A 15,103-nucleotide genomic window follows, 5' to 3' on the forward strand; every position below is an offset into this window, starting at 1 on the left:
TCAAATTTGTACTTATTATATAAACACATTCCAAAGCAATTTCTCTTTACTTATATGTATTAATTGAACAAATACGCATTCTTTTTTTTCCCTACTATTATACTTTTCTACATTTTTTATTCAATATTTTATTTAAAATTTAATTTAATTTCATAATTTTAATTAACTAAATCTTAATATATTATTTAAATAATTATATACAATACATTTTATTAAAAATATATATAAATATACACTTTTATTATAAAATTAAGTAAATAATTATTATTGAATTTTATAAAATAAAATATTCATATTAAATTTAATTATACTTTTATAATTTTAAATTAATTTGATAAATAAACATTTCGAAAATTCGGTAAGCACCGATAGAAATACTAGTATAATACAGAGATTGAACTTTCAGTATAAGCTTCTGCATATTACCTATTTTTAAAAAATTAAACGAGTAGAAAATTGCAACAAAGTTTAATAAATATGATTGAAACAAAATCATGGCCACTCATTCATGATGGAAAACAGCTGTAAATGTTTGTGTTGACGTGAAGACGGATCAGCCATTAGATTAAGCTTCACTTTCAAATTACTCATTTCCATTCATCTGCATATTCCCTTTTTCTGTACCCATCTTTCACAAAATAGCTTTTCATCTATATTATAAACACACATAATTTCTATGTTAAGATACTTTTGGAGTTTATTTGACGAACTAAAAATATTTTATTTATATTTAGAAGTAAAATTCTAACTGGGTCCTCTATTTTGCGTGGTTGGATAGACTCAACAGTTAGTGGTTGACTGGTGACCTTATAAAGTAAACCATCGTTCATAATACATCTGCACTGATTCATTCAGATCACTCATTTCCAACCATCCACTCCATTTTCAACCATGGCTGCTGAATTGATTACCGGTGCTCTTGTGTCCACCTTCGTTGAGAGCACTATTGACAATTTAGCTTCTCGTTTTGGGGACATATTTCGTGGGAAAAAAAGAAATAAGAAGCAACTAAGCAACTTGAAGGTGAAGCTCCTATCTGTTGATGTTGTGGTTGATGATGCAGAACAGAAACAGTTCACAGATCCACGTGTGAGAGATTGGCTTCTCGCAGTCAAAGATGTCGTGTTTGATTCAGAAGATCTCTTGGAGGAAATAGATCATGCACTCTCCAAAAGCCAAGTGGAAGCTGAGTCTCAAAGTGCTACGAAAAAGGTGTGGATTTCCCTTAAATCTTCTTTTGCCACTTTCTTTGAAAATGAAATTGAAACAAGGATGGAAAAACTCATTGAGGACCTAGAAGATCTTGCAACACAAAGCCATGTTCTAGGTTTGAAAAAGGTTGATGATGATGATGTTGGGGTTGGATCAGGATTGAGTAGTAAATTATCATCAACATATTTGCCAAGGGAAAGTTTTATCTATGGTAGAGACGATGACAAAAAATTTGTCTTTAAGTGGCTCACATCTCACACTCACAACAACCTATCTATACTTTCTATTGTGGGAATGGGAGGGGTGGGTAAGACCACTCTTGCCCAACATGTATTCAATGATCCAAGGATGGATGAGGCTAAATATGATGTCAAAGTTTGGGTTTGTGTTTCAGATGAATTTGATGTTTTCAAGGTATCAAGAGCAATTCTTGAGGATGTTACTGCGTCAATTGATGATAGTAGAGATACGGAGATGGTTCACAAAAGGTTGAAAGAAAAATTGTCGGAAAAAAAATTTCTTATTTTGGATGATGTTTGGAATGAAAACCACTCTAAATGGGAGGAAGTGAAGAAGCCCCTTGTTTTTGGAGCCCAAGGGAGTAGTATTCTTGTGACTACACGTAGTAAGGAAGTTGCCTCTACCATGCGGTCAGAAGAACACTTCCTACAACAGTTACATGAATATCATAGCTGGAAATTGTTTGCTAAACATGCATTTTGAGATGATGATACTCAATCAAATCCAGAGTGCAGGGAGATTGGCATGAAGATAGTTGAAAAATGTAAAGGACTACCTCTTGCCTTGAAAACAATGGGAAGTTTATTATACAACAAATCATCTGTTTCAGAATGGGAAACTGTGTTCCAAAGTGAAATATGAGAACTTTCGAAAAAGCGTTGTGATATTGTTCCCGCTTTAGCATTGAGCTATATCCACCTTCCTTCCCATTTGAAGGCATGCTTTGCGTACTGTGCCCTATTTTCGAAGGATTATGGGTTTAAAAAAGAGGATTTGATTCAGTTGTGGATGACTGAAAATTTCCTACACCATCGTCAACATAGTAAGACTCCCGAAGAAGTTTGCCATCAATACTTCAATGATCTAATATCAAGGTCATTTTTTCAACAATTAGGTGAGAGAGAAGTATTTGTCATGCATGACCTACTGCATGATTTGGCAAAATATGTCGGTGGAGGCATCTACTTCCGGAGCGAATTTGATCAAGTAGAAAAGATACCAAAGGTAACCCGTCATTTTTCAGTTGAACTTGGTAACAACATATATTTTGATGGGTTTGGAACTTTATCTAACACACAAAGGTTACGCACCTTTATGCCAATATGTAGGAGAATGACTAATTATTACGATGGTTGGCATTGCAATATGTCGATACATGAATTGTTCTCCAAGTTTAAATATTTACGGATGTTATCTTTATTTCATTGTTTTGAACTTCAAGAGTTACTTGACTCTGTAAGCAATCTTGAGCATCTTCGTTCGTTAGATCTCTCCTGTACTACCATAAAAAGATTATCTAGAAACATATGTTCACTCTCCCATTTGCAAATACTGAAGTTGAACTACTGTATGGATTTGGAGGAGCTACCTTCAAATTTGCATTTACTTACCAATTTGTGTCGGCTTGAAATTATACGTACTGAACTAACGAAGGTGCCACCATATTTGGGAAAACTGAAAAATCTTAAAGTAATGATGAGTCACTTTAATGTTGGCCATAGCAGGGAGTTCGGTATTCAACAACTAGGAGAGTTCAACCTTGGTGGAAGTCTATCAATTGAGGAGATGCAGAATGTTGAGTATTCCCTTGATGCATTAGAAGCAGATTTGAAGAATAAAACACAACTTGTGAAACTAAAGTTGCGATGGAGGAAGAATGGGAACTCTATTGATTCAATAAAAGAAGGGGATGTAATTGAAAATCTACAACCTCCTAAAAACTTAAAGGAGTTGTCAATCTATAGGTATGGTGGCAAACGATTTCCAACTTGGTTACTAGAAAATTCATTGTGGAATATGGTGTCCTTAGTGTTGAAGGATTGTAAATCTTGCCTATGATTACCTTCTCTTGGACTTTTGCCATGTCTCAAGCACTTGAGGATTATAAAACTTGATGAGATAGTGAGCATTGACACTGAGTTTCCATATCTCTCTGTGGAACTTTCCATTACATTTATTCCCAACAATCAAGAATCTTGTGCTCAATGAGTTGCGTAATCTTCAAATGCTATCACAGGGTCTCATCCATAATCATCTGACACGTCTGGACATCATTAATTGCCCTAAATTTGAATCATTTCCTGGAAAAATACATATGCTTCTCCCATCTCTCCAAAACCAATTGATAGAAGATTGTCCAAGTCTTGAGTCCTTCCCTGTAGGAGGTTTACCATCAAATCTAAAATACTTGACAATCATTAACTGTTCCAGACTTATTGGCTCACTCAAAGGAGCTTTGGAAGCCAATTCCTTGCTGGAAAGGTTATCGATTGGACAAGTGGATGCTGAATCTTTTCCTGACGAAGGTTTGTTACCAGTCTCTCTTACTTCTTTAACCATGTCTCATTGTCCAAATCTTAAAACACTTGGCAACAAGGGTCTCTGTCAACTATCATCTCTTAAAACACTAACTCTTTGTGACTGCCCCAACCTTCGATGCTTACCAGAAGAGGGTCTTCCCAAATCAATTTCGGAGTTTTCGATTCGGGGCAACTGCCCTTTGATCGAACAACGTTGCCAGAAAGGAGGGAAAGATTGGGAAAAGATTGCTCACATTCAATACCTGTATATAAGGCAGTGACAATGATGTTTCTCTGTATGTACAGTGAGTTCTTTTACATATTGTTTCATAAATCAAGGAGTTTACTTCTAAATACATGATTGTTCTTCGATTGTAAATGGTTAATATCATAGTTAGAACATGTGAATTTATCACCTAACTACTTGTGCTTCAGTTGTTCATATCGAGGAACTTACATTCATGGTTCCTATGGCTAGCATAGGTTATCCGAGGAATCTATGAAAATAATGTTATCACAAATGTTTCTCTTTTAGAAAGTTACAGTATGAAATATATATATATATATATATATATATATATATATATATATATATATATATATAATAGTTATTTGTATGCAGTAGAATACAAATAACTAATGTTTTCTTTTAGGTTAAAATATCTTTTTGGCCCCAATTTTTGTTAAGTTTTGTCAAATAAGTCCTAATTTATATTCAAATAGGTCTTAATTTTCGTCAATTTTGTTCAATCGGATTCTTTTTTAACACCGTTTAAATCATTAACGGTCATGAACAATGACTGTCATGTGTCATTTCATGGTTTTTTTGAATTTTTATTTTATTTTTTATTTAGTTTTATATTTTAATTTTTCTTAATTTTTTTTAATTTTTAAATGTCCACGTGTCAATCCAATAGCATACCACGTATCAAAGTCGTTCTATATTCAATTTGGTCCCTATATTTGTTATTTTTGTTCAATTTAGTCTCAATTTTGTTTAAAATTGATCAATTTTCTCTCTATCGAAGATGTAACCAAATTTAATTTTTATATCAAAGTTATAATGATGTGAATTTTAATCTATTATATAAAAATATTTAATAAAAAATGTGAATTTTAATATAAAAATTAAATTTGGTTTCAATTTGGAGAGAGACCAAATTGGTTCATGTTAACAAAAATTGAGACTAAATTGAACAAAAATAATAAATATAGGAACCAAATTAAATATAGAACATTGACTTTGACACGTGGTACGCTGCTGGGTTGACACATGGACATTTTAAAAATATTAAAATAATAAAAAAAACATGAAGTGACACGTGGTAGTCACTGTTCATGACTGTTAATGATTTAAAAGGTGTTAGCAAAATAGAACCAAATTGAACAAAATTGGAACATATTTGAAAACAAAATCAAAATTAGGACTTATTTAATAAAACTTGATGAAAATTAGGACCAAAACGGTATTTTAACATTTATATATATATATATATATATATATATATATATATATATATAATTTTTTGTAAGTTGGATTCAAAATAAAATTTAATCGGAAATATTTAATTTTCAATTATACAATCAAACTAACGATGAATAAAAACATTTAGTCGTAAACACAAAATTCTTATATGAAAACAATAATAGGAAAAATATTGAAAAAGATTATACACTTTCACCAAAACATAGATCATTTTAATATAGGACTAGTACTATATGTAAGATCCCCGAGTTTAAACATGAAAAAGGAATGTTATAAAACATCTTTGCACAATATTTAATTAGTCATTTAAATATATGATTGAAAAATACACACGATTACGTAAATATTTGAACGATTTTTCTGTATATATTTTTTTGTCTCCAAATACTATTTTTGTTTGTAAATCATGGTTGATATCATTATAAAACTTTAACAACCCACTAAATTAGAGAATTAAAGTTTCATCAAACGTAAGAAAAAATATATACTCATGTAAGAAAATAATACAAAACTAACAAAACCTGAATTTGGAGAGGCTGAAGCAACCTAATGTTAAGAGGTAAACTGTCAAAGGAAAAGAAATGAAGTCTATTATCCACACCAATATTAGAAAAAAAATATTAATGAACTTATTTCCTTAAAAAATATAAGAAAATTTAAGGATAAAATATGTTTTTAATCGCTAAATTTAGACACAAAATTAGAATTCATCTTTATTTCAAATTTTAATACATTTTGGTCTCCAAAATCTAAAAATGAATAGATATAGTTTTTTTAATCCAAGTGCATTAAATGTTTTTGGCTTGTCAAATGCATTTTAGGATGACGTTTGAGTTGTTTATACTAATTTGACATCTTCTAGCTCAAATGTAATTCTGAAAAACCATTTAACAACCTCCAAAAAAAAATGTCATTACATTTAAAAGAACACACACACATGCATTTTAGGATGACGATCGAGTTGTTTTATACCAATTTGACATCTTCTAGCTCAAATGTAATATTGAAAAAACGTTTAACAAGGTCTAAAAAAAATTAATGTCATTAGATTTAAAAGAACACTTATAAATACTTATAAGTTATTTCCTATCTCTAGATACTTATAAAGTTTTGGAGTTTAAATTTTGGATTAAATACATTTTTAGTTCCTCGATAGCTAGGGTTTTGTTAAAGCGTTTGAGATTGTGCGCGAGCACCTAGGCCTGACTCCTACCCCTTATATGTTTAAGTATTTTTATCAACTATAGCACGAGGCTGAAGTTGGTTAGGTCTCGTTGAATGGTGTCCCTGGGTATGGTCCCCTCTTTACCATGTATTCCCAATCATTTAAGAATTTCAAAGGCAAATATTTTAAGCTAAAAGTCGCTTCTCCCGAGTTTGTTGTGCAATATTTCCTTCGTTCGGGTACCCTAGAGCCTCGGTTCCATGTGTGCTAGTTGCGTCCTCAAAAATTCACCTTAGTGTTGGATGGTGTTTTGAGTGCCAAGGAAGTCAGGGGAGTTGAGCTCACTAGGCAGCTTCCTTAGCCTATGGATGTCAATGATTTGTTGTATGTCCTTGACGTTAACCCTACTCTGTATTTTGAGGGTAAAGATAGTAGGTTTGCTTTATCATGGCACCAGTTTTGTGTTTTGATTGTGTTTGGTTTTTGTGTCCAGAGTACATGTCATCTAAGGGCTTCGACTATCAGTCTTAAAAGTAGTAGCGAATCTTGACCAAATCTTTTGGAGGGGCCGAAGTAATGTAATTTTTTTATTATTAAATTGGATCATTAGTAAAGTGCTTCAAAGAAATGGCTCCTCTAATTGAACAATTAAAAATAATTAATATAATGCTTCAAAATATATGTGAAGAAATAAAATTTATCTTGTTTTCATCTTTGTCAATAGCTTCTCTCTTATCATGTGTAAAATATGAATATATTATTTTATTCTCCATTAATATACCTATTTTTTTTAATAATATTAAAATAATTTATAATAGTCTAATAAAAATTTGAGCGACATAATTATTAAAATAAAATATATTATAATCAAGTCACGATAAAAAAACACATAATACATTAGAAGAGGTGGGCTTATGCATTCAAAGAGAATGACACCGAGCTCGGCCGTCAAAGGTGAAACTGCTGTGTTGGTCTGAGGGCTTGTAGATGCTTCAGGCCGAGGTGTTGGGCCTAAAGGCTACTAGTGAGGTGCTAGCGAAGCAAGGGGTGGGCAAGGATGCTGAACTTGAGTGCACGCCATTTGCCTGGCTGAGCTATCAATAGAGAAGGGTAGCCTAGACTCAAATCTAGGCAAGGCCAATGTGAGGTCGAGGCAAAGTTTTACTAGGCCTCACGATGGGCGCCAAATTTTCTTACCGAAATTGGGAGCGTGACCCCTTTTGGGAATGACTAGATCCAATTGAGGGATTTGGTCACTCTTGTTGGCTGGAGTGAATCTCTTGTGCTTAGAAGGGGGATGATTCACATTTTGGGCCTTAGAACCCAACGATAAATCAGATAAGAAGATATTAACCAACTTTGGTGGTTACTTATCGTTATAATGTGATATCTTACCAGATACACTAATCCTACGAGTATTTAACGTTTCAAGCACGATCATGCTACCAAGACTTGCCACTACGTGGATATTTCGCCCAGAAAAGGCATCTTGGGATATTGGGCTTGATGAGATGCCTCTAGCCAAATGACCTATAACAAGAACCATGACAAGGAGAATACAAGAGGAATGGGTCACAAATGCGCATGCAAGGCCCAAGATAAACTTCACATGGGCCAAAGAAGATGTGAAGACCTAGCCTATAACTCTTTCCTTGTAAATACTATATTAGGATTTTATTTTGGGCTTTGTATTTTGGGCCCAGTAAAATAGTGTTTTCTTTGGGCCATGTATTTGGTCTTGGAGAAAATTGGGCTTTAGAAATAATTTTGGACAAAAAATGGAAATTGGGTTAAATGAATCAAGAGTAATGCATCTACTTTAAATAAGCCTATGATTCTGATCCTTTTTCATTAAGTGTTTATCATACATAACCTTAAAAATATGTTCTAAGAATCCTAAATTCTAAAATTAAGTAAATATCATGGTACCGTGAAAAAGTGACATTTCTTCTAAAACATATTTAAATGATCCTATTCACATGTTTAATTAAAGTGGAAAAGTTAACAAGAATTTCTACCATTTAATATATACATAATATAATTTTTATTTAGAAAAAAGAGTTATCATCGTCTTTTTCTTATTTTTTCTAATAAGTGCTTATAAAAAATTGTTAAAAGATATCTTATTTTATTGAAACTTTTAACTACATAAGGTTGTGCTTTTTTTATATAAAATTTAAATATTTATTTTTCAAAAAAAAACGGCATTTTCATACGTGAATTATGGTGGATGCAAATTACATTAATAGAGTTTTTAATTAGTCGATTTAGGTTGAGTAATGCTCTAGGTTTTATTTTTCCTCCGAATGATGTAAATCAATCCATGAACATTTCTAATATTATTAAAATAATATAATTATTTATTTCCCCATTTTCTACACAAGTAAATAAATCTATTGATTTATTAGAATTTAAGCTACATCTGTCAACAATGTTTATCAAAAGAAATTGTGCCATTAATTTAAGTAGACTAATTATGCGTTTTATATTAATATCAAATAAAAAGATTATTTTTATTTGATAAAAACAAAATAGTCTAATTTAGAAAGAACACCAAGAACTTTTATAACCAAGTTTATCCCTGTTATCTTATGTCATGTTATAGTATAACAATTACTTAAATAGTTTAATCATATATATATATATATATATATATAATAAAGTCTGAAATCAAATAAGATAAGTATTTTTATTATTTATTTGTTTTTGTTTTTAAGGTGTGAGGTAATACAAACTTCTTCTATAAGGAAAAGAAAATGTGTTCTAGAACCCAACTCATACGAAACTTGTATCGCTCAGCATCTGCGCCCCCAAACCATGAGAAATCGCAGCCTCTATGCGTGGCTGGTTGCACTTTTTTGCTTCCTCGTACTTATGATCGTTACCCCAGCCATTCCTCAGTCTCAGGAGTATCATAATTTCGCCGACCACCGCAAATTCTTGGGTAACCCTCTTCACTTTCTACTGTGTTTCGGATTCACTTTTCGCCCTATTCTGTTTCTACTGTTTACCCTTTTTTCTTGTTTTGCTTATTTTCAAATGGGTCGCCTAAAAAGGTGAATTTTACTCCACTGATTATGATTTTGGAGGAATTGGTGTGAATTGAGTGGAGATTCTTTTGAATGTTCATTTCAGGTATTCCTAATGCACTTAATGTGATATCAAATTTCCCTTTTCTGGTTATTGGTCTCGTTGGACTTGTACTCTGTTATCGTGGAAACTACTTTAGACTCAGGTACTATAGTCGATTAGTTTTTTGTAGCAACCCAATTTATCACTGCTGGCAAAAATCTTGATCCTGTTTGTTGTGTGGTTTGTGATTGTGATGCGTGCTAAAAGCTTGGAAGGTGAAATATGGGGTTGGACTTGCTTCTATGTTGGTGTGGCTGCTGTTGCAGTTGGATCTTCGTACTATCATCTCAAGCCAGATGATGCTCGCCTTGTGTGGGATAGGTTGCCAGTGAGTTAGACTTGAATTTAGTTTTATGCAAATTTTTTGCCTCTGCTGAAAGCCGTTGCCATCCCTTCTTTTTGGCCCATTTTAACGAGTCAACTTTTTAATCTACAAGCTGATTATGATTGCAGATGACTATTGCTTTCACATCCATCATTGCAATATTCATCATTGAGCGGATTGATGAGAGGAAGGGAACGGTTTCAATTATACCTCTACTTTTGGCTGGTATAATAAGCATTGTGTATTGGAGGCAAGCTCTTTGTTTTGCATTTTATTTGACAGAATTTTGTCTTTTAAGTAGAAGTCAGCTGTTCTTCATATGGATAAAGCATAAAACGTAGTGTTGATTATGCCAATGCGTTTGCCATTTTTATGTAGTTACATGATTCATCATGGGGATAATCAACTCGTAGAACAGTTCAGAGTGTCAAAACTTAGTTTAGTTATTTTCGATGTTATTGTTCATTTATGTGATTTCAATTTGAGGTTAGTTGTTAAGTATGTGTTTGGGTTAACGTTGACAAACCAAATGAAATTGATTTTGAAAAGCTATCTAAACTGTTGTTTCAACTCAATCTATTCTTGATCCATAATCAATTTCTCAACGTGTAACCAATCATGTCTAAATCTACCTAAAACCATGTTACTTGGTATTTCAACATGAAATCAAATACGTACCAAGCACTTCACCATTCAGCTGAGTTAGTTACCTGAAACTTGAAATAATTATTCTTGTCTTCCATTAGGTTCTTTGATGACCTTCGTCCATATGCTCTGGTCCAGTTTGTGCCTTGCATTGCCATTCCTCTAATGGCTATTTTGTTACCTCCAATGTACACACATTCAACATATTGGCTCTGGGCTGCAGGTTAGGATTTATGTTATGATATAATTCCTCTTAATGTTTGTTATAAGCTCAAGCCATGCTTATATTTTAAATAATTTCTTTCCAGGGTTTTATCTTTTAGCTAAAGTGCTAGAAGCTACTGATGAGGTGATCTATGGATGGACACACCATATTGTCAGTGGTCACACACTTAAGCATCTAGCTGCAGCAATGGTTCCTGTCTTCTTAACATTCATGCTTGCTAAGAGGGATGTTGAACCTGAGAGGTATTTGCGTGTCTGCAACATTAAAACTGCACATAATTAATGGATATAATTGTTTCAGCATTTGTAGTGCAAGAAAACTGCCTACAATTTTGGGAATACGAGATATAGTTCACGCAATGAATTGGCATTAAGCTTAGGTCCTATCTGCTCTATTAAAATGTCTCAGCCTGGGCTATTGGAGGTACATGGAGCATGGAAAAAGAAAAGAAATATTAAGAAAGATAATCTACCTGTTTCCCTCCTTAGTATATGATCTATGTTGATTACAAAATCTTGTAGTTCTTTTTTGGGTCTGCCTTACAAACTATCGATCAGTAGAGTGACTTTCAGTAGTAAATATGTGTTTGTTGCATTTATCTCTTTAATTTAACTGTATATTTAACTTATGATTGTTAGATTTTGTTAGCCAAAAATGTGGGAACTAGTAGATTTGCAAGATTGTCAGCCATATTGTGAATTTTCCGATATTTACCCGTATGATTGTAGCATTAGTTGAAAACTTGCAGTTCATTACTTCATTTTCTGTTGTATTTTGGAAACTACTTTAAAATTGCAATTTCAGTTTGACAACTATCTCGATTATTTGATTGCTGTGAATTTCATTTGATTGCTGCGATCTTCATGCAGGCAAAATTTGCTTAAAACTTGGAGGGTTTCTTGGATGAAGTTCAGAGAGGGCAACTCCAACGTTGAGAGCTACTCTTACTCGTACAGTACGGTGCCGGTTGTGGAGAAATAGTATGGTGTTACTTTCCCATACAACAAAATAAAGGGGTATACTGGATTACCTAATACTGTTAAGCTTCAATGTGGACCAGGTAAAGTGCCATGACTTTCATACAATAATATTATCTGTAATTAACTCTGTACAGTTTCCCATAGGTACAATGTAGAGAGTATTTATTTTAGTTATGAATGTGTTATGTACTTTTTATGTCACCTCCTTCACACTCTGGTGGTGCTTGTCTCAAAATTATACTAAATGAAATTAGAATATATCTGCTAGTTTGCAGTACTCATCACAGTAAATTGAAGTTCGGCTGAACTTTGTATTAAAAACAAACAAAACAAGAAAGAAGAAAAAGAAATCACAATGAAAGAATAACCTATTGTGTGTTTCAAGACATCCCCTCTCCGCAATAAATACAATGAGTGTTTAAAATGAAATGAAAACAGTGTTAGAACATGATAATAATAGTAAATGTTATTGCAACAAACAAACATGAAAGGTACATAAAACAGAAGACAAGGAATTGAAATGTGGTTGTTTGTTTGTTACTCACCTAAAACAAGGACGGTAATCTGGAAGTTAGAACATACTTACAATACCCATATGAGTACTCTAGGATTAACCCTTTTTTGTAACTTCTTTTACTTGCTATGATTTTATCAATACTCATATAACATTCTGTTCTGTATATATTTTCTTCTATCTTCACGAATTAACAAAAAAATGGTTAAAATAATGTTCCACTCACCAGTTCACTTTTCAGATATTGAATTCATGACGATCTCAAAGTCTTCAATCACCATGTTATTTAGGATTAGATTTTTATTATCATATTTGTATTTAAAAGATAGGGTCAATTTTTTGTCGTAAAAGTTCGTTAAATGTAATAAGCTCCTAATGATTTCGGCATATTCGGACATATTGAGGTTGAATTTTTTTTCTTTCTATTTTTCTTTAATTTAGAGTTAATATCATAAATAGTGCGTACTAACTTAAAGTCATAATAGCCTAACTTGTTAAGAAGCCTTTTGGTATATTGTTCTTGAAATAATAATATATTACCTCCCTTCTGATTCTAACTCGTAAAATTATACTTCTTCGGACTTTTATTTCAAATTTATATTTTACAAATAATTTTGTTCTTGAAACTATATAATTGCTTATACTGTCACTAAAATGTAGGTATATAGAGACACCCATTTTTAGTTTTAATGTACACATTTATCAATATTTGTGAACATTCAATTTTATCTGTGTAAATAAAATTTGTTTACAAAAATTCAGAAAATTATGTAGTAAATAAAAAGAGATGAAATGAATTCCTTTTTTGAAAATTTTAAAAATTAAAAATTAAAAATATTTTAATTTCAGACAAGAAAATAAAATTTAGGAAATTCCTTAAAAAATGTGATGATTAGAACAAAGAAAATAGACAGAGCACTAAAAAAGGGAGCCCAAGTCCATTATCATTTCTTACAGCACCTCCAATATTTTTTCTTCTGCACTATCAAAAAAAATTTAAATTCCAAATTTATCTTTAATTATTTAATCACAGTAATGCATCACTTCTAATAAATATGCTTTTGGAAGTCAACATCTGATCAAAAATTTTAAATTTCGAATATAAAAAAAATATATTAAAATTCGACTTTTGGAAGTATATGAATAGCAGAAGTCGACTCCAAATATATATATATATATATATATATATATATATATATATATATATTGTTTTTATTTTTCTAAATTTAAAGTTTATTTTTAAATTATATTTATTTTTTATTTTTATTAACTTTTTTAATAAATTATATTAAAGTAAATTTAAATATAAAAATATTAAAAATATATAATAAAAAAATAAAGAAAAAATAACTAAAATTTAAAATTTAAATTTTAAATAGAATTAAAAAAATTCAAATAAATAATATATATATATATATATATATATATATATATATAAATAAAATAATTATAAAAATACTTATAAAATAAATAAACTAATTTAAATTAAAATAATAAAATTTTAAATTAAAAAAAGAAATATATATATATATATATATATATATATATATATATATATATATATATATATATATATATATATATATATATATATATATATGGGGTATGATTTACATGGTTTTGATGGTCAAAGAGTATTTTTGAAATTTGAAAAAATTTGGAGAGCAAAAGAAATTTTGGAGACCGTCCCTTCTCACACCATCCAATTTTTTTTCTACGTTGTTCTTATTTCAGCATATATCTTCCTACATCTCCAAATTTTCTTCCCGCACTCCCATAAAATGATATTTTTCAATTTTACTTTTATAAATTTATATGTAAAATATGAGAAGGTAACCTTGTCTCCTTCTTCATCAGAACGCTCACCTTCTTCATTAGAATGTTGTCAAACCTCTCTTTCTTTACCTTCTTTTGGTAGAGTGAGATGAGTGATTTAATTTTAAGTAGGTTACGGATAAACATGTTGAAATGTGTGATTTAAGGATTTTAAGTAGATTACGGATAAACCTGTTTTGGATTAAACATTCTAAATATCTTTGAAGCATTAATTTTGGATTAAGTAATTCAAAATATACTTTTGAATCTAGGGAAACATTTTGAATGGAATATCTTGGAATAGAAACATATTTTCAGCATATCTAATCTAGAATGTGTCTCCGAATTTGAAAGTATATTCCAAATTGTTTAATCCAAAAAAATTTATTATGTTTTGGAATGTTTAATATGGTATAAACAACTCTTTGGTTTTTTTGTTTGTTTCATTTGAATTTCAACTTTGGGGTTTGTAATATACCCATTTGGGCCTTAACCTTCGCCTCCAACTTCACCAGTAGCACCACCTCGCTCTTGTAGAACCTTGAAACCCTTTGGTCCACCATAATCTTTGAGCTATTGAAAGTGATAAATGAAGTCCCTCTAAGCTTCTAACCTAGAAAAGCACTACATAATCATAACCAAATGCTCTAGACCATGGTAGTTGAATTGTGAATCGTATCATGTATCGAAGTTTTTAAATTTTGAATCGTGATTCATATGCTTTATAAACATTAAAAAAATACTTATAAGATATGTAAATATACAAAAAAGACAATTAATAAGAAAACAACCTCATAGTCAAATAGAGTGGTTGTATCTATGTATATTTACTGTATATTCACAATTTCAGCAACATAACCTTCAAAAAACAATGTGGTTACTATCTAAGATTCCTTCAACTACGGCTATATGCTACTAACAAATACTACATTATAGTCATAAAAAAAATAAGTGTTGTTGTTGTTGCTATTTGTATAATTACCACATACACACATAGTTACAATTGTTGCTTGCATCCTAAACAACTTAAAAAAACATTCTATTCTAAATCATTCATATTTCA

The 15,103-nt window shown here is 31.1% G+C and overlaps 1 protein-coding gene and 1 pseudogene across 1 annotated transcript; both read left to right on the forward strand.

Annotated features, from left to right (window-relative positions):
- Positions 1–786: 786 nt before the first annotated feature.
- On the forward strand, positions 787–4,286 carry LOC114169570 (annotated as a pseudogene).
- A 4,846-nt stretch (positions 4,287–9,132) lies between these two features.
- Positions 9,133–12,159, forward strand: LOC114168393. Its single transcript, XM_028053187.1, has 7 exons — positions 9,133–9,347; positions 9,539–9,638; positions 9,743–9,863; positions 9,989–10,110; positions 10,607–10,728; positions 10,814–10,973; positions 11,601–12,159. The coding sequence occupies exons 1-7, from the start codon at positions 9,221–9,223 to the stop codon at positions 11,710–11,712; spliced, it is 864 nt and encodes a 287-aa protein (XP_027908988.1). The 5' UTR covers positions 9,133–9,220; the 3' UTR covers positions 11,713–12,159.
- Positions 12,160–15,103: the final 2,944 nt, after the last annotated feature.

This window comes from Vigna unguiculata, chromosome 11 (assembly GCF_004118075.2).
Source record: "Vigna unguiculata cultivar IT97K-499-35 chromosome 11, ASM411807v1, whole genome shotgun sequence".
NCBI lineage: Eukaryota > Viridiplantae > Streptophyta > Magnoliopsida > Fabales > Fabaceae > Vigna > Vigna unguiculata.

Coding starts and splice junctions, on each gene's coding strand:
- LOC114168393 (XM_028053187.1), top strand. CDS start 9,221: ATGAGAAATCGCAGCCTCTATGCGTGGCTGGTTGCACTTTTTTGCTTC. Junction 9,639..9,742: donor GGAAACTACTTTAGACTCAG/GTACTATAGTCG, acceptor GCGTGCTAAAAG/CTTGGAAGGTGAAATATGGG. Junction 10,729..10,813: donor ATATTGGCTCTGGGCTGCAG/GTTAGGATTTAT, acceptor ATTTCTTTCCAG/GGTTTTATCTTTTAGCTAAA.